Source organism: Perissodus microlepis, chromosome 15, assembly GCF_051167445.1.
Source record: "Perissodus microlepis isolate ML-2025 ecotype Zambia chromosome 15, ASM5116744v1, whole genome shotgun sequence".
In the NCBI taxonomy this organism is placed as follows: domain Eukaryota; kingdom Metazoa; phylum Chordata; class Actinopteri; order Cichliformes; family Cichlidae; genus Perissodus; species Perissodus microlepis.
Window position 1 is genome coordinate 14,438,361 of NC_140475.1, and position 22,777 is coordinate 14,461,137.

The following is a 22,777-nucleotide window of genomic DNA, read 5'->3' on the forward strand; positions in this document are numbered from 1 at the left end:
TGTGCAAAAAAAGTTTCTCAGACTTCCCAAGATGTTTTTTATGCTTGAGTGGGAGTTCATGTGAGTTTTCAGGCTTTTTCCGCTTACTCCACTACCAAAAGAATGTGTAAGGAGTAAATACACACACTGCTTCTCACTGTCCTAGAAGACACTCTCATTCATGCTTCATCTCGGATTCAGCGCTGGCTTTGGGCCACTTCTGCCTTTGTGCTCTGAGGATTGTATGCTATGTGATAGAAACTAGGGTGTCTTGTGGGCTGGATCTGGCACTCAGTGGTAGATTTCTCCAAGTAGCCCCTCCTAAAGCCATTGATGTCAGTCGTAGTAACATTGTGGTGTTGGCTTTTTGGTGGAAATTCTTGGATATGGTGTTACTGACCACCACCTTCTTACAAACCACATTTACCCGAATATTCAGGAAGCTGGAATACCCAGAGGTAACCTGCACAGAAAGTACCCTGGCCAAAGCAGGGGATTTGAACCAGGAACCTTCCTGTTTCCTTTTTTTTTTTGGTTTGTAAATCTGACAAAATGTTAAAGAAGCAAAACATGATGCCTCAGCTACATAAAGTAGTCATACATCCGTGCTGATCTGTGCTAATTATAACTCAATTTTCTGTCTTTACATCATCTTCACATTAAACATTTTTATTCGTAGAGTTTGAAATACTTAATAGCAACACGTCACTTCTTGATATTAACTTTTCAATTTCAGTATATTAATGTATAAACTTTTCCTCACTTGAAAAATATCAGTTCAAATAAATCAACACACTGCCTCATTTATAGTTTATTAGAAATTAAACACGCCGTAAATGTTTGATACAATTTCCTTCATTCTGCCAAAACGAAAACACTCCACAGTTCTCACTCCTGCCACATCAGAGCACTTCACACATACACACGGTTACTGTATATTCATCAGTTAGTGTATCTTACAGTTAATTTACAGTCCAGATTTTTTTTGTGACATTACAAAAATAAAATCTAAAAATCAAAAATTACAAGACGTTTTAGTGAAGAACATCTATAGAGTCAAAATGGAAAGAAAGATGTGAAAAGCTCGAGAAAAGAAAGAGCTCTCTTTAGAATAAAAAGAAGAGCACAAAAGCATGAGAACAGTTCTGAACGTAATCCCATTCACACAGAGCCAACACGAAATCTGCAACGTAACAGTGGATTAAAACCCTCTGTGTGGTTACGACAGCATGTGATCCAACACTGCGTATCTGCCCCATAAAACACAAAAACCGGTGCTAAACATCCGCTTCATGGCGAGACACTTCCACAGTATGCAGACCGTGCTGCATCCCTTTCCCTCTACGTTTCTAAATCCACGCTGACACGTGGCCACTGTCAGATTTATAGGGACATTAAACGTCTCCCTTTGTGAATTTTTCTGAAAAACCCAACCGTTTTTTTTTAAAACCAGTATCACTTTACATGTGCTACAAGTTTAAAAAGAAAAAACATTGATTAAATTGTAGATGTTACCTGTGATGGCCCCACTTGAATCATTATAAACCTGAATGTGACTACTCACTAAACCAGTATGAAGTGCAGACTGAGTTTGCTTAGTGTTTAATTACAAATGAAAATTAAAAATGTACTTTTCAAATGATATGCACGTTTACTTCTGATGGCACAATTCTTGCATGACTTGCACTTCGTTAGGTACACTGGTTCAAATGCTGGTGAATGGAATGGCATGCTTTGGGCCCCTTGGTACCAACTGAGCATTGTTTAAACACCACAGCCTACCTGAGTATTGTTGCTGACCACATCTATCCCTTTATGACCAGTGTTCCCATCTACTAATGGCTGCTTCCAGCAGGATACCACACCAGATCGCAAAACTTAAACCATCTCAAACTGCTTTCTTGAACATGACAACGGGTTTACTGCACTCAAATGGCCTCTGCGGTCCTTAGACCTCAATCCATCAGAGCACCTTTAGGATGTGGTTGAACAACTCACAGGCATTTGCATCGTGGATGTGCAGTTGAAAAAAAAAAGAAAAGAAGATATAGCCTAATAAAGTGTCCAGTGAGTGTAAGTTTAAACAGATACAGTTTGACATTTTGAGCGGGGAAACTTACAACATGTTACTTAGTGAGCTGGCGGCAGCTGAATCTGTGCAAAATAGGCCACCTTTAATTCAAAGCTGCTAAATGTCAAGAACTGTAAATGTTAAAGCAGGAAACAAAACTGTGAGACAGAGTCTGCGACAGGCAGTAAACAGATTCTTTGTCAGGTTAGTGCCCCTTTAAATTTCTGTTAATTCACTAGTTTTAAGACAAAATGAGGAAACGTCAGGACTCGTCGCTCTTGCGTCTGTTATACCTGTTTTAGATGTGTGATTATGAACCGTTCATAACTAAAAATGATAAAAGTTTATTATTGTAGTGCACTCCGGACTTCATAAATACACCCGGATTACAAAAAGCACTTCTTTTGTGGCTCAATGGAACAAGCTGTCGCTGTTTTGTCTTTAATTTATTTCATGTCTTCCTTGGTTTGCCGAACTTAAAAGTCTAAACTGAACATTGAAGGATTCAGATGCCGATGCTCACGGCCTCTTCCTGACCCCCCGAAAAAAGAAAAAAAAAAATCAGTGAGCTACGGAAGACTGAAATGAGATGGTTTGAACATGCTACTTCTGGATTCTGGAAAACTTGGTATTTCCTACACTTCACAACAAAATCAAAGACTTTAAAATCTGAGTGTGAGCTGATGCGACAGGAATCCAGCTCCGTTCACTTTACTTTCTTCAAATACTCATGGAAAAAATAAAAAAAAATACCACAGGTTTTTTTGTTGTTGTTGTTTTTTTAGTATTGCTTGATGCGATGAGGGGGAACACCACAGTTTGCTGGATGTGGATGAGGCCTTCGAAGGTTCGAAGTGTGGTCCGACTTAGCTGTCTTTGTGTAACGTCTGATGAAGATGGAGATAAAGTGGTTTCTTTGTGAGAAGCTGCAGTTTCTTTCTCTTAAAGTCCGTGGGCTTCTTGTACCTGAAATGAAACACAGGAGCAGTTTTCACTCCACAATCGAGAGAAGATTTTTCTCCAGTTCACGCTGGAAAACGCTCATTGGACGGCGAGACTCACAGCTCAATCACGATCGGCCCGGGTTTGATCTCGTCCATTTCCATGAAGGCAAAACACTTTGTGCTGGTGAACCTCTTTTTGGGTTTGTAGTGCTTGAATTCAAAGAAGATAGCTGCTCCTGGAAAAAATGTAAACGTACCTCAAATGTTAAAGGAGGATATGAGAGAATATGTTTAGACAGACAATTCCAGTCACATTAAATCAGGAAAAATACTGGTGCTGGCCAGAGGGACTCCTCGGCCTCCTGAGAGATACACCTATTATATCAATTTCAAATTCCCCTTGTTCCCAAGTTATCGCATTCACAAGATTTTCAGAAAACATAACCTCTGACCTTGAGATCGAGTTAACTGAGATAAGAACTTGCATGAGATTTTTTTTAAGCGATACACTCATGGTATCAATTTCAAAATCCTAGGTGACAATATTTCTAAATTTGCAGCAGGTTGCTGTCTGTTCCTGGGCTTGGTTGTGCGTGAGGTTTCTTCCTGTTAAAAGTGAGTTTTTTCTTCCCACTGTCGCCAAGTGCTTGTTCAAAGAGGGGTGTTTGATGGTTGGGGTTACTGTAGGGTCTTTACCTTACAATATAAAGCGCTCTTAGGCGCCGTTGTGATTTGGCGTTATATAAATAGAACGGAAATTAATTGAATTGAATTAACTTAGGTGCCACATAGGTCACATAGGTGCCACTTATGCAGTAATAATTAACCATTAACTAATAGTAAAGTGTGGAGAATTCACAGCCAGCAAGCGGTCTTCTTTCCTGGCTCCTGCACAAACTACACAGTCAGCTATTTATTCTAGGATCAACATGACTGACAGAGACATCTCTTTATATCTGCTACATGTGAGAAGGACTGCCTGGAGTTTTTGTTTATGTGTAAAAACAGCTTTATTTTCACTGCAGGTTTATTTTCTAGTCGTCCGCTCCTCCCCGCAGGAGCTCTGTTGCCTCTACTCGGAAAACGCTAAGCAAAAAAAAAGAAAAAAAAGAAAAAAAATCACACAAATTACTTGGCATGCTGTGAACCCAGCGTGTGTCGGGGACTACCTTTTGGTAATTTCTCCACATGTCTCTGGATCTCCACGTCCACACTGAAGTGAATGTACGTGTCTTCCTTTCTGGTGGCCACGGGGGTATCCTGCACCGGGTTCAGATCGACACCGTTTACATCTGCAGCCACAGGAAAAGGCGGAGAGGTTTTCATGTACAGGGGACAGAGAGCGTGGGAGTACAGCTAAAAAGAGGGTGTGTCCAATCTGAAAGCAGCAGCTGTGAAGGTTATAAAAGCAACTCCAGGCCAGCCGGCTGAAGGCGTGCACTGTGGGATCTGTACCTTTGACACTGATGGTCATGTAAGGATCAATGCACTGTCCGGCGTCCTTTAACCCAATTTTTTCAATCCTTATTGTAAGTAGCGTCATCCCAGGCTCTGAGGGTAGCCGTGGCAACAAGGTACCTATAAAAGGACAAAGGTCAGAAGATATTAGCAGTTAGAACTGGTTTTAAAAACTGGTTTCAAGTTCCAGTTTTACACATTTTGATCAATCCATAGTAATGATGTGTTTAATCCATTCTCCTTTTAGTCCCTATCACTTCCTGATGGATATCTGTCTTTGGGGCTTTGTCTACAGGCAGTTTGCCAGTGAGAAGTTAGTTTACAGAGGTTTAAATCTCTTTAGCTAAATAAAGTTTGAACTGCAGCAGGAAACAAAGCTGGCGAGAGGAAATAAAGTGAACCAAAAAAATATCAAAGCTGTAGCTGTGAACCAAAAACCATCAGCTGAAAGAAGATAAAGACACATTAAAACAGAAGGGAACACAACACAGCCAACGAGCCAATCAACAGTGGAAATAGGAAACACATGACCAAATTATGTTGTCGTTTTGAACCTAATTTCGGGGCAAAGTTTCCCACCGTACACTGTGGAGTTTAATGGATCTGACTGGCAGTCCTGCACGTGTGTTTTAAGCCCTTGTGACTACTTAAATCAAAGTTAAGGCTCATTTAAAATTGGGGCTGCAAGTAATTGCTGGGATTTGAGCCAAGAAGTCTGCTTCTCCTTGTACATTACTCACATTTATATATAGTTTGAGCTATTGTAAGCACAAAAATATGGGTTCCTCTATTCGCCCCCATCCCGAGAATCTCACGTACTTTTGGTTTCATTATGATTAAATTGGACACAGAATTTATTGTGCTTCTTTTCTGTTGGATCAAATTGGATCAAAAAAGTTTACACACACTCATCATGGGCATGAATGCCGTGGTAGTTTTTTGGCTTTTTAATGGTTTCTGTGAACTGTTCCAGGATAGAATAATAGTGCAGCATACAGCATTAATAACACAAGTTTTAATATATTGCGCATTTTTTTCTCATCTCCATAGGGTCAAAGATATACAAACAGGCTCAAATCTATACATACATTCGCATACAATCAACAATGTCTTTTAACTTAGCAAGGCTGAGGCCTTTTAACTTCTCGTTAGCCGTTGTTATTGACTACAACTAGCAGAAAATCTTTGCCGGCATAAAACAAAGATTTGTTTGACGGGACTCATTAGATTGATCAAGTTAAGAAGGTCTCTTGGAGAAATTTCTAAACAACTGCAGATTCCTGGATCAAACAACTTAAAACCAGGAACCAATGAGGCGCAAACTTCACATGAACTGGAAACGTCTGAAACACCAGCATCTCTGTCCACGGTGACACAATCATCATAGACTGAGACGATGCTGACCAAGAAAGAAGCTCCTGCTCCAAAACCCACACCTTCAAGTTCAACTGAAATTTGCACCACATGAACAAGCCAAATCTCTTCTGGAGAAAACTGTTATGGTCAGATGAGACAGAGATTGAGTTATTTGGCCACAATGACAAGAGGTATGTTTGGGGTCGTAAAGGTGAGGCTTTCAAACCAAAGAAAACTGTACCAACTGTCGAGCATCACGCTCTAGGGCCTCCAAATCCTTCCATCTAACCTCAAATCAGCAGCTAGATGGTTGAAACTTTGTCACAGTTGGGTGTTCCAACAGGACAATCTTCCCAAATGCAAATTAAAACTAGGAAAATGGGAAGCAGGCTAACATTAAGCCCTTAAAATAAACTTCCCTATTTTTGGACTACGCTTAAAAGCCAGCTCTCCTCCAGGAAATCAAGCAATTTAAATAAACTCTACTAATTCTGCTGGGAAGAGTGCTCAAATATCCAATTAGAATTATGCCAGAAGCTTCTTGATGGTTACCAAAAGCGTCTGCTTAAGGTGCAACTTAAGGGACATTTAACAAAGTGTCATTGTAGGTGCATGGACCCTGTGTGGATTCGACAAAATACCAAATAAATAAAAATTTGTGCAAGCAATTCTTGCTTTTTTAAAGTCACTAAAGCTGCATGCTGTACAATCCATCCACCCTGGAAAAATAACAGGTCAAAGAAATTATTAAAAGCCCAAAATTACCATGACATTCATGCCATGATGACTATGTATAAACTTCTGACCACAACTGTATATTTAGAGTTTTCAAAACCTCACTTTGGAATGATGATGGAACAAGATGTTAGGTTGGGTATAACACATCCTCTGAGGACAGAAATTATCTCAGAGCTCACATTTACCATAAAGTACTTAACTCTAATAAAGGAAATATTTCTGATTTTAATAAATGAGCTCTGAAAAAAAACTGTTTGGCCAAAGCTGATGGAATCAGGCTACCTTGATCAGTGGAAAAGCTTTCTGTTGGTGAAAGAGTGAATCATTAACTTCACCTTCCAGTCACATATACGCATCTAGTTCTAAAATTAACTCTGAATGAGGCAGGAATATTCACAGTCATGCAATAGAGGACAGATTCAGACCCCTTTCATTCATAAGCTGTACCTTGCAAAGCTGCTAATGAAGCAGGCGGGAATGAGCGGCGAAGCCATGCACGGCACCAACAGAAAAGACAAAAAAAAAAAAACACACGGTCAAGCGATCCTCCAAAACATGATAACATGTAACAATGACATGTGAACTCAAGCAGGTGATAAACAGGTGTAACGCACCAGGAGCTCGTGGTGGAAAAGCTTCTGTTGAACCTGCTCCTGCAGTGGCATCCTCCTCCTCTTCCAGCTCGAGGTTCTCCTCTTCACCTGGAGCAAAGATTTTCCTGATGGCAAGGAACACAAACCCGCCCCCGCCCCCCCAAAACACCTGATTCATTGGACTGATAAAGTTTACATATCCCTGTAAGGAAAATATTTAAAGCTTGTGACCCCCTTCACAGACACTTTTTTTAGAGACCTGAAGATAAAATTATCAACGCTTGTGTGTGATTACATGACTCATGTTGATCTATTAGTTATTCTTTTATTGTATTAATTCACAAAAATCTGTAAATCCAGTAATGCTGAGACACAATGACACATGCAGCATGAGCCCAAAGCAGTAATAACACCAGTGATGGATTTTTACCTTAATGGCACCGGCTGAACATCGAATGGAAACTCTTTGTTGTAGGTGAGTACATTTCTAATTACTGTTGAAGAAAAAGGAGTTAAGTTGATTATATCACTATTAAAACATGTCAGAATATCCAGTAAATTGTCCATCAGTGTTTTTCCTTCATAGAGAAATTGTTTCCACAGCCCAGAGCAAAAGGAAAAAAAAAAAAAAAAAAAAAAAAAAAATCACCAGATCAACATTTTAAATTCGTCTTTCATTTACTAAAGTGTAATAAACATTTGTTTGCAAAATGCCCAGAAATGCATGTAGAGTTCTGTCAAATAAGGCCACACAGTTTCAGCACCTTTACTGTACACACACCAATCATGTTTTTCTGCAGAGTCGCCCCTTAGAGGCCCATTTCGAGCCAGGAAAAAACCCAGTCATACACTTACTGGTTTCCAGTTTCTTCAGGTCTTCTAAGTTGAACTCTTCCTTTGACTGAGTGCACTGAAGAAACCCAGACAAAAGATATGTTCAGTATTTGTTTTTCCTCAGGAAATAATGTAATTTTTTTTACAGCGCTGTGCAAAAGTCTTGAGCCATCCCTAATTTATTCATAATGGGAAATAGAAAAGTGTGTAAACATACAGCATACAAGGCAAAAACAACTCTAACGAGCTTGAAAGCCAAGATTTATGATCACTTTTATTCATCATGAACTGAAGTCTCTTAGTCAAGCTTTCTTATGGTTTCTTTAGGTAGTCTTCAGAAACAGCTCTCCAGGCTTCTTGAATGACATTTACAGCTCTTTCTTGGAAGTTGGTCGTCTTCTGTTCAATGTGAGACGGTCTCACACTTATCTCACATTAATGTTGAGGTTCAGGCTCAGGGGAGGTCAATCCATGACTGACAGTGACTCTTTGTGTGTTTCTCTATTCAGGAATACTTTTCCTGCATTGGCAGTGTGTTTGGGCAGAAAAACAAAGCCATTATCAAACACTTTCTGGACGGACCAGAATCTGATTGTACTTTTCTGTGTTCTTATTCCATCGATTTTAACAAGATCCCTAACACACACTGGCAGAAACGCAGCCCCAAATCATTACAAGGTTTTACAGATGGGTGTAGACACCCACCGCTACACCTCTCTCCTGACCCCTTCTATACTTACCGATGATGATTTGAACCAAAAATGTCAAACTTGGATTCATCACTCCATAAAACCTTTTGGCACTGATTTCGAGTCCAGTTCTTGTTTAATTTGGCATCCCTCAGCCTTTTCTCCCCGTTTCCTTTCCTTGAGAACGCCTTCCTGACAGCCACCCTTCCACTGAGACCATTTCTGATGAGGCTTTGTTGAACAGTACATGGCTCAGCTGAAGGGTCAGATGGATCTCTCAGGTCCGTGTGTCAGGTTTTTGCTGGATTTTTTCCGGTTTCTTAAGGCTTTGAAGTACTGTTTTGTATTTTAGGCCTCTCACTTCTTTTCTTCTATACTTGACACTTTTCCTTATCTTATTTTAAGGACACCTTTTCAGTTAATAGCTCTTTGGGAATCACTTAGTCCAACAAACACAATTTTATGCCTTTTAAAACTCAAAGTGTCTAAAGATAACATTTTAAATCGTTTATTTGCTAAGTTGCCTGTTATGTGTAGATACAAGACCGTTTTATCCCTTGAATTAGGTGCCTTTTTATGAGTCACAGGTTAGTGTTAAGTGACTTAACAAGGAAAAACTTCCCTTTGGAAATGGTCAGGTGCAAGGAGTGGACCTGACCATTGGCCAATGTCCAAAGACAAACTTTGAAAGACCTTCAGAAAGCCTGGAGAACTATTGCGCAAAACCACTTTCAAAAGTGTTATATGCATAAGTAAAACTGCTGATGCTCAAATTTTACTTTTATATAATAACGATGACCTCAGCATCTCTGAAAACCTGGATATGGCCTCCTTTTTGTAGCTACTAATCATGCAGACTCCTATACAAACCTGCAAACTGGCACTTCTCATCTCCAGACATGTTGCAATCTTTGCCAGAGTTTTCTTTAAAAGAAAAAAAAAAAAAACACTCGTTAGTTTAAGTAAAGTGACAGACACTCCGGTGCAGAAGCTGCAGGCGGATGTAATGATTACCTTCTGCTCTTCGGTGAAGTCTGATGAATTTGTTGACTGGACTTCTTTTTGCAGTTGTCTTGCCAAACTAAACGAACCCACATGAAGCACAGTTAGACGCGTTAATGATTCACTGCAAGACCCTGCAAGACTCCTATAAGGTAAGGTGTGTGTCTGTGCGCCCCCCTGCGGACAGTAGAAGCCGCTGCAGGGATCTAGATTTTTGCATTGTTAGTGCAGTTTTAAATAAACTATTAACTGGGAGAGAAGCTGGGCGCATTTTAAGGAAATTGCAAAGACAAAGATCTGGTCTGAGAAGCAGAAACCATTCCTCACTCAAGAGATGAAACCCACCCATAACAATGAGAGGGTGTGGCTGACTGTTTCCCAACACTCTGAGGAATACTGGCCCGTTTCTGCATTGCATGACACATAATGAAACAGACTGCTCGCAGCTTCGACCGATTTTCCATGACAGGCTACATGGACGGACTCTCCCTTAAACTCTAAAGTGCTGCTGTGGACGGAGCTAGGATGCATCAGGCAACACATCTGCTCCCCACTGCAACAACTGCCACATCACGTCATGGATGGTAGGGTTTATTTACTGCTCCGAGAGCTGACTGACAGCACACGGGCTAACTTCTTGCACCTACTGTCTCCTACATGTTTCCCTGCAGATTTTAGGGACAGGCGACCCAGAGAAGGGAAAAAAAAAAAAAAAAGCTGAAGAAGAAGCACAGCGCCCGGACTGCGTTCGGGTTAAACCAGCGCTGTGGACACACAGGACACACATGTTGAATGCAACTTACATTTGGTACTCATCTATAGCCTCCACTAATTGTCCCCACGAGTCAAAGTCTGTGCCTTTCTTAAAACTGGCGTGCCATTTCTGAATAGTCTTGTTGACATCAGACATGTTGGCGGGGCGGATACTCGCGGCGCTCTCAGGGCAGCATAGCCGAGGAGGAGATTCATCTACGGGGCTTCAGCGGCAGCGGAGTCGTCGGCCAGGTCATCTGCTGTCCAGAGGCGCGCGGATAGACCGGTGACACTCCGACCAAGCCCTTTCTGCCTGCTCACCCTAATATCAGCGCATCCGCAGGAGAAAGGAAGTCCCGCCTGGAGCTCGGGGTGCGCGCGTTTCGGGACTCGGGGTCGCCCGAATGGACGAAGAGCACTGCGGCGCGTTTGAGTGCTGCGGGGAGAAAGAAGAGCTATTTTATTTAAAGGTGCAGGGATTTTTAACAACTGTATACACCAGCAACAGTTATGAAGCAGGACTACAGTTAAAATACTGCAAAGTACCAGTGTTCATGTTTGGCTGTTTGGGTTTTTTTTTTTTGGGTTTTTTTTATGTATTCTCCACTTTTTCTTTTCTTTTTTTTTCTTTTATTTTTAGGTATAAGCATCTTTCACGACACTGTTTTGAATTTTAAAAAAACAGTAAACACAAGCTCCAACGAAACCCCCCCCCCCCCAAATAATATTTATAATAAAATACAATATGACTGTGACTGTGTAATATCAGTTTTATTTATATAGCACCATTCCTTACACTTATACTCAATGTGCTTACCAAAAGAGATCAAAACAAAAGAAATTATAGACGTCTACAGTGTCTTAAGGCAATACAAAATGCAAGCTAACAAACTTATTATATGTAGGAATAATTAAAAGGTTTCAAGTTAAACATGTGTTATTACAACACTAACAGGGTCCACATGATTACTTTTTATTATGAAATTTAAAAGTGTTATTTCATTTATTTATTTATTTGTCTTGATGGTTGCTCAGTCATGCAGGCAATGAAATCCCAGACCTTATTAGCAACTCTATAAACAGTATATTCGCATTATGTGAATACACTGTTTAGAATGAAACCTGCAGTCAGCTAAGACTGAAGTTACTTGAATGAGTGACGAAACGTTTCCCGCACGTAAAACTCTACCTCTTGTTTTGTCCCTACTGTAATATGTTCATGGACACCGTAATATTTCTACTTTGGGTCTGCAAAAGCTGAATAAATTTTGAATTAATAAAAAAAACTAAATGATTTTAGAGGGATCCAAGTGATTCGTGGGCTGTCCAAAGATAAGCGTTGAAGCACATCTGTGGCCTTTATTTTGAAAGAAATCGAAATGTCTTCCGGTTTCTCCCAGTATGTCGGGATGTGGCGGAGGAGCTGAAACAGCGCAGCTAGTGGTGTCCTTTCGGACGACTTGGCCGCTGACAGAATGAGATAAGATGGATAAAGAGACGGCGGAGGATTGCTGTGCGGCTGAAGACGATGAATATCCGGACTCGGAGGTTTTTTGTCTGATGAGAGTCGGGAGGAACTCAGACTGGCTTCGCTTGTTCGAAAACACAGAGGTGCAGCTTGCTAATGTTAGCTAACGTGCTATATTTATACTAACATGAAGCTTGCTGAAGTTCACGGCAGATTCCAGTTTACATGTTGGGGGAACATTACCCCCAATTTATAGTTAATAATTAAGAAGTGTTTTAAGCTGAAGAGTGTCCCTGTCCGTTTTTATAAAACCGGAGAGATGCAGACTGGAGCTAACTAACATGTTTATTTTTGGCTGTGCAGATCACCATTGGACGTGGTGTGGATGTAACCTACCAACTACTGTCTCCCACCTGTCCCCTGATGATCTCCAGACTGCACTGCACTTTCAGGCAAAGTGAAGACGGCCACTGGACAGTGACAGACAAGAAGGTGACAACTAGCTTTATTGTGAAATATATTTTACAGCTGTGCTAGAGGTCTTTGGTACAAGTCCTGTGCAGGGATGGGCAGCACTTTCTCTAAGGGAGGCATGCTGACGTGGATAAAGTAAATAGAGCCACACGAAATTAAAACATGATGCGCATATTACTAAATTATGCCAAACCCCATTAGTTTGCGAATATCTAAAAGCTAAGAATGGGTTCATGTTTTAAAACCCACCAGTATTATGTTGGCATTTGGTGAAGTTTTGAGTCAGTCTGGTTTACTGTGACATAAAGCCATAAATACACTTGAGCATCAGCATTGTCAACTTTTTTATGTATTTATGTGTTCATCACAAAAAAAGGATGTCAGGGAATGCCAATTTTGCCCATTTGTGTTGTAGGAAGTTTATGTTATTCTGTATATCTTTTCGTGGTATTTATTTGTCACGCACATCTTTATATAATAACGGCAAAATAAGTATTGCAACAAGTCAAACTGTGCAACAGATACCACAAATTATACATAGACAAATAGCAAAAGTTTCAAACCTTTATAACTCTAGCAACATAAGATGAAAGGTGAACATCAATACCATACTAATCATATACTGTTTTATGTTCTGAGGTACACTAAAATGCAGAAGGCCAAAGGTTCAGGACCTTCAACAGCAACATCAAATCAGATTAGATGTTAGGCAATGAAAATGTGAGAAAGATTAAGTAAAAGCGCCAATATTTTATCATTACTATTTAATGAACATTTCCCCAAAGATTAAGACAGTGTGCATCCTTATGCAAACTTTCCATGCTATGGTATTTTACTTGTAGTGTAAATTACTTCATCTGCAGTTTTGCCTTTTTCTTCCTTACTCAGTGAATGAAATCTAGTCTGTTTTGGCCTTTAACAAGTGTGTTAAAGTCCGGTTCACTGTCAGCACTAAGGTGGGATTTGATAAACTTCATTAATAAGAATGTCTGTTTACGTATGAAGTTAGATTCAAAGAGGACCAACATCTTCTGTGCATGCCTCCTTATGTATTGAAAGTTCTCCTTTTTGAGAGAAGAATTCAAATCCAGCGGTGATACTGACTCGAAGTTCTCTGCAGCAGGGAATCAAAAGTGCAACAAGCATCAGTAATGTGTTCATTTTTAGCACTGACTTATGCAACACATCCTGGTGTACAATACAATGGAAAAATACCAGTTCCAGTTATGGGTTCATTTCAGTGTATTTATCTGGGATCTGCTTAAAAAGTCCAAAGTTTCTCTCTGTCAGCTCTCGGTTGTAACACCTGTCGGTTTGTTCCATTTCAGCCTCAACCTATCCGCGTGCAGTTCATGAATAAATCACTGTCTTTCATACTTGCTTTCATTTTGCTTTCTGAACTCAACTATGTAGTCTTTGGTAATCTCATGTACAAAAATTAGTACTGCTCTGTCGCCCATCCCTTTTGTATGTGTCTCTGAATGAAGCTGTGGTGGGGAACGTTAACGTGGGCATGACCTACAGTCTCAACAGCAGAATGACATCATTGTAAAATGTTGCATGTTTGAAAAGAGTTTCAGTGTCCTGGACACAAAGGAGTGGAATCACCTGCTGAGACGGCTCCTGAAATTGTTTCGGTGTGAGGAAATATCCTTAAACAGTTTACTCTCCACCATGCGTAAATGTCTTGGAGACAAGATGTTTAAGTAGTGTAGGCTTGTTGTGCGAACATCCCGTACAAGACACGTGGACTACAAACAATCCACGGTACCTTCGTGACATCTGTCGACCACCTCTGTCATGCCACCACATGAAAATGACTCCTGTCTCCCAGCTGGGATATGGCTCTGGGTCACACCAGATGCTACAAATTTAGTGGATGACCCACAAGTTTGGGCATTTGTGACTTTAAAGTACATTTAAATTCTCAAGTTAATTCAGTTTTGAATATGTTTCTGTACCAGTGTATTATATTGGTTCTGGTTTTTTTCCCTCAGAGTCTTAATGGTGTTTGGGTGAATGGAACTCGTCTGCCTTCCGATGAAGCCCATCAGGTCAGGCTCGGAGACTCCATACAGCTCGGAGTTCCTGTAATTGGAAACAAAGCAGAGTTTGACTATGTCGTCGTCCAGAAGCCCCTCAGAGACATTAAACGCTTCCTGGCAAAGAAACTGGTAGAGCGAGTAACTTCAAAATCTGCCCACATATCCAAGAAGCCCAAGAGGAAATTGACCATGGAAGAAGTGGAGCCATCTACCTCGAAGCCCAAACTCTACCGCTGCTCTTCTGCAGACAAGTCCTTGGCAGTGCCCTGCCCTTTATCTCCGCTAAAAGGTCAGCAGCGACTCAGTCACATAAAGCCAGAGGGAACCAGACCTGGCAGAGATGACCGTCAAGCAGAACGACCTTCAGATGGCTCCAGTGCTACCCGTGACTTTGACAACTTGCAAATGTAAGCCAGAGTAACAGCAATATAAGAAACAAATGTACCCAGTAATAAAAGAGTGAGTGAAAAATACTGCTCCGAAGTTTTATTTTCCTTGTTTATTGTCTGCAGGTACAGTCAGAACATTCTGCTCTTAAGGGAGCAGGTGGATAACACCCAGAGGCAGGTCGCCTCCCTGGAGGGGGAGCCCCGACAGGCTGACCCGCTCAGAGAGGAGCAGGTCAGGGAGCTGCGGGGTCAGCTAGATACACTCAGAGCTAAAATGCACAGGATGGAGACATTAGAGAAGTCTTTTAGTGAGACTAAAAGGCTGCTAGAGGTGAGTTGTTTTTTGTTTTGTTTTGTTTTGTTGTAGTGTCTTTTATGTACAGGATTTCCTTCATTAGCACCCATTTTAAAAATAGCCTCTGTTTGTTGTCTTGTTGTTACTTTTTTTTTTAAAAGCTCCTACAAGTGAGAGTTCATGCTTGATTGGCACTGCTTTGTAAGCTGCTATTATAAATCAAATCTGTCATTAAATTTTAGTTATTTGACAGCCAGCAGGCCTCTGGTGTGAGTGTCTCTGACCAAACAGTCAGAAACAGACTCATAAGGGTGGCCTGAGGGGCTGACGTCCTCCGCTGAGGGCTGTGCTCACTGCCCTGCGCTGTGGTGCCCGATTGGGATTAGCTATAGAATACCAGAATTGGCAGGTCTCTCCTTTTCGCGGATGAGAGCAGTTGACCCAAAGCACGAATGATAGACACTGGAAAATGTTGTGCTGCCTGTAACATTGTTTAGCACAACTGATTTGGTGTTGCGTTCATGATGGTCTGTGGAGGCATATCCATTGAGGAACACACAGGCCTCTACGCTCACATAGAGGGAAAATACAGCCTCTGTGTGAAAGTAGATGCACAGATATTGGGATGATATGCTGATACGCTTTCAGCATGTTTCATGGTGATGAGCAGTTCTACAGCAGATGGACAAAAACTAGTCTTGGATGTTTTTCCCACTGTTATTAGTGTTATTATATTTTATTATGATTGTATGTGAGTATGCATTCATATTGGGGGGTTATGTGTCTTTCTTTTCCTCTGCAAAGTGCTCTGAATTTCCTCGTGTCTGAATGGTGCTGTACAAATAAATCCAACTTGACTTGTTGCAATAGCACCACACTCAAATTCAGTGAGCTCTCTTGAAAGGTCCATTCTTTCACAAATACCAAAGATTAAGCAGTGTAGGCCCAATACTTTTGCACCTATAATCCAAAGAATACAATTTTTGCATAAATAATTGCAAAACTCAAAATATTCTCTTTCACCCTTTTATGCTTGTAGGAGCAGAAAACGCAGCAACAAGAGGAGCTTTTAAAAAAGCAGCTTGAAGAGGCCCTGCAAGAAGTATGTAGGATCAAACTAATTTGTGTGCAGTAGCTGTTATTATTTAGAGTGCTTGCATTTTGGTAAAGCAGAATACGTTTTAATATGTGAATTTGTTTTCCACAAATCATTAGCAAAAGAAAGTGATAGGTGAACTTGCGCTCTCCCGACAAGGCTTTGAAGAGATTCTCTTGGCCAAAAACAAGGAGTTGGAGGTGACAAAGGTATATTTAATTAATGCATTTATTTTTTCCCTTCACATATTTCCACCTGCTTTTGCTTTCGGGGCTTCACTCCATTTCATCTGTTACAGGAGGAAAAGGAAAAGGCAAGAGCCCAAAAAGAGGAAGTAGTTACACAAGTGACCGAAGTGCTGGAGAACGAGCTTCAGTGCATCATCTGCTCAGAGCTCTTCATTGAGGTAGAACTGATTACAGTTTAAAAGCAATTATTATGAAACTTATTATACGTTGTTTTGTCTTTGAGCTGATTTGTATACTAGACGCCTCTAAATGTCATCACCTTGGTCGATCCCCTGCAGGCCGTCATTCTGAACTGCGCTCATAGCTTCTGCTGTTACTGCATCAATCAGTGGCGCAAAAAGAAAGATGAGTGTCCCATCTGCCGGCAGGCCATCCAGTCTCAGACCCGCTGTCTGGCGCTGGACAACTGCATCGACCGTATGGTGGAAAACCTGAGCCTGGACATGAAGGCGAGGCGGCAGACCCTCATCTCTGAGAGGAAAGGTGAGAGGTGCGTTAACAGTGGTGTCCTACATCAAATACAGTCAGAGATGCATGTGTGGGATTATGACGTCTGCTTTCACTTACAAACACAAACCACTCAGAGTAAGTTTTCCTTGTTTCAGATAAGCGACCTGTTGACCATGAAGTCATCAGATCAGGTCAGTGGAAAGCAGTGAAATGTTTCCTTGATGCTGTTGAGTCCAGTAACAGAGTCGGTCGGCTTATTCAACGGGGAGGAGTTCAGTAGTGTGTCATCTGTGGGTGTCTGTGGATTTATATGCTGATGTCACTTTTTAGTTCATAGTGAAAAATAAAACTTTGTTCAGTCCTATGAAAAACTGAGTGTACCGCATGATTCAGTAGCTTATAGCTTGTAGTCATTTAGCAGCAATAACTTGAAGTAACCATTTTCTGTAAGACTTTAAGTCTCTGTGCTGTGCTTGTGATCATTGCTTGTTGCATGACTCAGTTTCAGCCAAGCATTAGCTGTCAAAAAATGGCTTCACATTTCACTCTCGATTGCCTTGGTACACGGAGGATTCATGGTCGACTCAAAGACTGCAGGGTGCCCAGGTCCCGTAGCTCTAAAACAACCCCAAATCATCACCCTATAGCACCAGTTGGGGTTGTGATGAGGAGAGGTGGATTTTTCAAACACAAGATGGCAGCACAATGAAGCATTTTCTCTCTATTAAAATTGCAAAAAAATTGAGCTTTCCTACAGAAGGAGCTACAACATTATGTATAGTTGAGTTAGTCTATTAATGTGCGGTATAGTGGTGGTGAAAATGAGCATCGTCTGGTCCTGATGTTGGTGGTTTTAGTTTTCATCAGGTTTGTTTCCAATTTGAAAGACAGAGCAATGCTGATCTCATCTTTTTAAAGTCTGACAAAGAGCTTGAGAGTCCCTCTTGAAATGTTTGCAAAATGCAACTTTTTGCCTTTTTGTGTTTCACAGCAGCTGAATCTGCAGAGGTGATGGTGATCCCCGATGATGACAGTAGCAGCAACAGCGACAGCAACAGCGATAGCAGCATGGTGTCCATAGATAGCAGCCTCAGCTCCGTGTTGTCTGTGGACACGGACAGTAGCATCCATTTGGAGTCCAGCTCTCCGTACAGTGGATACTCTGATGACAGTTCTGATGAAGATGAGGATTAGCCCCTTTTTCTCCTCTGGGCTGTAATATGGAATTAGACTTTTCTGCTGTTGAATTTTGCTTTTCCATGGAATGTTCCCGGGACATTTAGGATAGAGGATGCAAAGTTTGGTCCAGGGAGGTTTATGTTTAGTTTTGTTTGTTTTTTTTTCTAAAATAATCATTTGTGTTGTCTTTATTTTCAACTAAATGAATAAAGTTTATTCATATGCATTTCAAGTTCAATTTCTGATTCTTTATATTTCAAGTAAACCTGGGAATTCAAACTTTTGTCAGTGGCACAGAAATCCTACTAGAATGTTTTCTGGGACTCAGTACTAGCCATGCTTCATACTTTAACTATAGTGATTTGTCTTTTTATATGGTGCCACCAGCACTAAGGGTAATCCTCTCATTTTTCCTTAAGTATTTTGATTCGTCCATTATTGACCAAACACTTGCAAATTTAGAGCTCAACCAATAGCTGCAGGTGTACTGCGTGCGTTTAGTGATACATGTTTCACTTCTTTAACATTCACTGGCCCAGGTAACTAAAAATTTGCTGTGTTTTGAAAGTCGTCACCTTGGTGTTGAGTTACATTCGCAAACAGCCTCACAGTTCAAACAATGTGTTTAAACAACAAATGTTTAAAGCTGGTACCACAGCAACATCAGTCCCTTATGACCAGACAACTATTGTGTTATCAAAAGCAGATACAGGCAGAAAAAGGGGATCTAGTGGCTCTTTTATGCTTTGGAAAAGGGATGTTTAATTAGATTAGAATAGAAATATCCCTTATTGACCCTCATTGGGGAAATTCGGGTGGTCCAGCAGCAAAGTGATAGGCAGATGGAGCATTCAGATTTTAAAAAAAAAACTATTCACAACATAATGACAAAAAATACTGTGGAGTTATTAAGTTATTTAAAAAAATGTAATTATTAAAAACAGAAAAAGAAAAAACTGCAATTAGGAGACCAACATCACAGCAAGAAGATCCTGGGTCCATATCCATCTTGTATGGTCCCCCTGTGCCTGCCTGGCTTCTTTATGGGTACTCTGGCTTCCTCCCCCTGTCCAAAGAAATGCATATTATCTTAATTGGCTGACTGTGAATGGTGGTCTGTCTCTCTATGTTAGCCTCGGGATTGGCTGACAACCTATCTGCCTTTCAAGTGGGATAGAGTCCAGCCCCCTGTGACCCTGAATTGGATAAGGGGAAGAGAATGGATATATACGGATGGATATAAATCTCCTATGATGAAATATGTCTATGCTGATGGGCTGCAGCACAGTTTATAATGTGGTGATGCTGTAATAGTAACACTTTCCAGAGCTACTCTCATTTATTATAGCCTGCCATGGTTTCTGGCTGTGAGTCAGGGATTAGAAATCAAGAGAAGATCTGTTAACTGAACCCCAGTAAACTGAATCTTATATAGAAGTGTTGAGATCAAACATAATCTCCTTCGTCAGCTTTGTTGGTTCAGTTTGTTTTTCCATTAAAAGAAAAAGAGGTAAAAGCACATTAATGCTGGTTAACTAGCATAAATCCATTAAGCTTTTTGTTCTTCAGTTGGAAAACATCCTCCTGCATTTAATAGGTTAACAAAACTAACAAGTCTCAGTGTGTTAGAAAAAATAAAGGCAACATGTTTTTAAAACGACATACTGTCATTTGTTTTCTGTGGCTCCCTGCCTTCAATTCATGCCCTGAGTCACCTGGGAGTCGCCCTGCCTTGCAGACAGGCTGTGGAGCTGAGAGGCCTGCAGAAGAGTCTGGCAGCACTCCACAGTTTACCTCAGCTCTCACTGCTTCAGCCTCATATAAACAAACAACTGAATGACTTCAAGTCTTAACATAGTGTGGGAATTTTCAGTAGCTTCGCATGATTCATAGTTGCTGAGATTATGTTTCTTTTTTTAAAATTAGGATGTTTACATGGGCTGTTGAAGTGCACAGAGCGATATTTAAAGGGCACCACTTCCAAAAGGCTTTATTGTCATCCTGACCCTTGACCATTAGAGCTGTCATCTGAAAAAGATCATGAGATCATGAGTTGCTTCTCAATGTTACACTTCTAAATCTACCAGCGGTGGGCGTCACATTTAAAAATAGATTTCCATCTTGGAAAGAAGCACTTTATTTTGCTAAATCCTTCTATCTTTTAGTAATTAGACACACGCTCTGTTGCCTGGTAACTAATGCAACAGCTCCTTGGGATCTGAAAGAAAATGAAAGAGAGATGGCACCGGCTGCTCCGGTGCTAATGCACACAGTCCTCAGACTGCAGACAGACAGCTTTGATCCTGTGTTAACTCCATGGCCTGGCTTTGGTTGAGGTCTTAATTGCACTATAATCACTGCATCTATCTAATGCTCCTGAACTAAATCACTTATTATCCCTGAGAAACAGCAATTATTCAGGAAGATGTATAAGCAAATATCCTGCCGCGCTGCACTATTTGTTAGGGGGGGAAAGGTCGATTCGAATGTAAATATTCACACATTCTTAAATTAATTATTATTATATCTTAAAAATAAAATACTTACATTGCCCAATGCTTGGATGGTCAATGCATTACCAGAAAGTAAAAGTAAAAGTACCCAGGCATGTTATTCTTTCTTTTGCATCTTCTGATTTGATACCTCTGGCAAACAGTAGGGTTGAATTGCTGGTGGGTGGGGCTTCTATGCTCATAGCCAGAACTGTGTCCATAAGATAAACATTAGGGATGCCACTCTTCACTGTCATCACAGAGCTAAGAGTTAAAAGTAATAATTAAAATCGTACTTACAAAGCCTAACTTGCTCATACACTCTTTACTTTTAATTTTTTGTTTTTCTCATTTCTCTTGTTTGCTTCATGCCAAAACATCAGAGATGCCACTCTGATCAGTAAACATGTGCACCTCTTATGTGGTGCAGTGACAACCCCTCCCTTCGAACACTGTGATTCACTCCACAGAGAGCACTGGGACAGCAGCCTACAGAGTGAGTTTGCCTTCTGTGCTGTGGATGCCTGATGTCACGCCAGTCCATTAAAGCAGGAGTACGAGGGACGCGTGTGTCTGTCAGACCGCGTTACACGAGGACGACAGTGATGGACTGCCTCGGGGCTACAGTTGGAGCCTCTCGTTCCTCCATCCGAGCCGCCATCCGACTCCTGGAAGCAACCTCACGATGCCAGTAACAGCTATCTAACTGTTACTCAGTCACGCTCTCTCCGCCCAAGCATATGGGGAGCAGAGTCAGGATTGCAGCATCATGTACCTGCTTTCATCCATGCTTGAATGTTACACAACTGATGAAAGCTGATGAAGTCCACAGATGATTAATTCAAGGAACAAATTTATCTTGCATCTACTTGGTATTTGATTCGGGCACTTTAAAGCAAAGATTCACACAAATGTATGAAATTAAGTGTTACATCTTTCCACTGCATCAAAGCAGCAAGGCTACACACTCTCGTTCCGTCTTTACAATGCTACAATGCTTTTCAGACTATGAAAAAATGCTCTAAGTGTAATTTGTGGCTTATGTGATAACAGTGGTGTCAAGTTCAAACATCTCATTCTCTCAGTGCAATTAGCTCCTACAAATTTGTGACTCCACCTCTATCCATGTAAAATAACTTGGCTTTAAATGATGTTTTGCTTAATAACAACCATGAGTCTCTTAAGGTGGTATTTACAGATTCCTCACCTCCTACACAGTAGCCTTGCACCTGTTTTGTGTTGCTTGTGAGACAGATGGATCCACTCCAGTGTGCTCTTTTCCAAAAGGCCCATGGTCCAGACCCAAGGTCCATCTGGCAGTTTGGTGGCATCTGAGTGTTTCACAGCATGATCACTGCTTCCTCAGATGCAAACCTAAACACAAAGCACTCGTTTCTCTGTGAAAATAAAGCTGTGGTTGTATAAATACTGGATGTTATTTAAACATGCGATTTCTTCCAGGTAGCTTTGATTCCCAAATTAAGCAACTTATGATTGTACTCTTCTTCTCTTTCTACAGCTCATTGTTATTATTATTAATATTAGTAGTAGTAGTGGTAGTAGTAATACTATAGCTTGTCATTGTCTGTGTTGTGTATTTAAGAAAAACTGTTTCATTTCATGAAAATCGGAAATTTGTTTTCCCGAACATATACTGGTGACTCACAAAAATGAAAATGATTTCCATGTGAAATGCGTACATTTCACATGGAAAATTAAATTTTGTATTTATTTTTTGTCCCCTAAACACAGCAGTAAACAGTATAAACATTACGTTTATACGTACATCGAGGTATCGGTCAACATTCAGAGTAAAAACTCAAATTTCCCAGAGACGTTAAAGTAAACTCACTGCGTTCCGTTCCCATGGGAACAGATGAACCCTAAACCAGTACTGCAGGTATGTTAGCATGCATACGACAAGGATTAGGCTGTGTATATCTAACTAAATGACATAAAACAAATATTAAATAGCTCCGCGAAGAAGTTTTTATTCGATAGCTACATGCTCTTAAGCTAACTATGTAAGATACCGTATTGGCCAGAAGCTAGCAACTTCTGCCCAGCTTCAAAAGCAACTCAATAGCCCAATAGCTGAGCTAGTTAGACTCACCATATAACTACAATTGAAAATATAATATCTGTCTATGAAGGAAACTTTAAATGTGTGATTTATTTATTGACTTATTCTTTTTTATTATTCATTATTTATTTATTTAGTCCA

General features: G+C 40.6%; 2 protein-coding genes across 5 annotated transcripts; one reads left to right on the top strand and one right to left on the bottom strand.

The window, feature by feature from the left end:
* Positions 1-777: 777 nt before the first annotated feature.
* On the bottom strand, positions 778-10,824 carry aida (axin interactor, dorsalization associated). 3 transcript variants are annotated; one of them, XM_084952860.1, is made up of 11 exons: positions 10,468-10,824; positions 9,677-9,743; positions 9,533-9,586; positions 7,995-8,049; positions 7,570-7,633; positions 7,161-7,264; positions 6,994-7,002; positions 4,450-4,572; positions 4,164-4,286; positions 3,113-3,230; positions 778-3,016 (listed from the first exon to the last, which is right to left on the bottom strand). In XM_084952860.1, exons 1-11 carry the CDS (start codon positions 10,572-10,574, stop codon positions 2,917-2,919), a joined length of 924 nt encoding a protein of 307 aa, XP_084808986.1. In that variant the 5' UTR covers positions 10,575-10,824; the 3' UTR covers positions 778-2,916. The 3 variants fall into 3 exon arrangements, with proteins under 3 accessions (XP_084808986.1, XP_084808985.1, XP_084808987.1); XM_084952859.1 differs by having other exon boundaries at positions 6,994-7,005; XM_084952861.1 differs by lacking the exon at positions 6,994-7,002 and having other exon boundaries at positions 10,468-10,823.
* A 967-nt stretch (positions 10,825-11,791) lies between these two features.
* Positions 11,792-18,293, top strand: rnf8 (ring finger protein 8, E3 ubiquitin protein ligase). 2 transcript variants are annotated; one of them, XM_084952437.1, is made up of 10 exons: positions 11,792-12,028; positions 12,249-12,377; positions 14,357-14,811; positions 14,917-15,124; positions 16,128-16,190; positions 16,304-16,393; positions 16,483-16,590; positions 16,711-16,915; positions 17,038-17,073; positions 17,874-18,293. In XM_084952437.1, the coding sequence occupies exons 1-10, from the start codon at positions 11,903-11,905 to the stop codon at positions 18,074-18,076; spliced, it is 1,623 nt and encodes a 540-aa protein (XP_084808563.1). In that variant the 5' UTR covers positions 11,792-11,902; the 3' UTR covers positions 18,077-18,293. The 2 variants fall into 2 exon arrangements, with proteins under 2 accessions (XP_084808563.1, XP_084808564.1); XM_084952438.1 differs by having other exon boundaries at positions 16,711-16,922; positions 17,874-17,942.
* The last annotated feature ends 4,484 nt before the right edge of the window (positions 18,294-22,777 follow it).

Excerpts from the sequence above, each read along its gene's own strand:
- aida (XM_084952859.1), bottom strand. The coding sequence starts at position 10,574 with ATGTCTGATGTCAACAAGACTATTCAGAAATGGCACGCCAGTTTTAAG. Across the intron at positions 9,744-10,467 it reads GCTATAGATGAGTACCAAAT|TTTGGCAAGACAACTGCAAA; the intron begins GTAAGTTGCATT and ends GGGTTCGTTTAG. Across the intron at positions 9,587-9,676 it reads ACTTCACCGAAGAGCAGAAG|AAAACTCTGGCAAAGATTGC; the intron begins GTAATCATTACA and ends TTTCTTTTAAAG.
- rnf8 (XM_084952437.1), top strand. The coding sequence starts at position 11,903 with ATGGATAAAGAGACGGCGGAGGATTGCTGTGCGGCTGAAGACGATGAA. Across the intron at positions 12,029-12,248 it reads GCTTGTTCGAAAACACAGAG|ATCACCATTGGACGTGGTGT; the intron begins GTGCAGCTTGCT and ends TTGGCTGTGCAG. Across the intron at positions 16,394-16,482 it reads AGGAGTTGGAGGTGACAAAG|GAGGAAAAGGAAAAGGCAAG; the intron begins GTATATTTAATT and ends CATCTGTTACAG.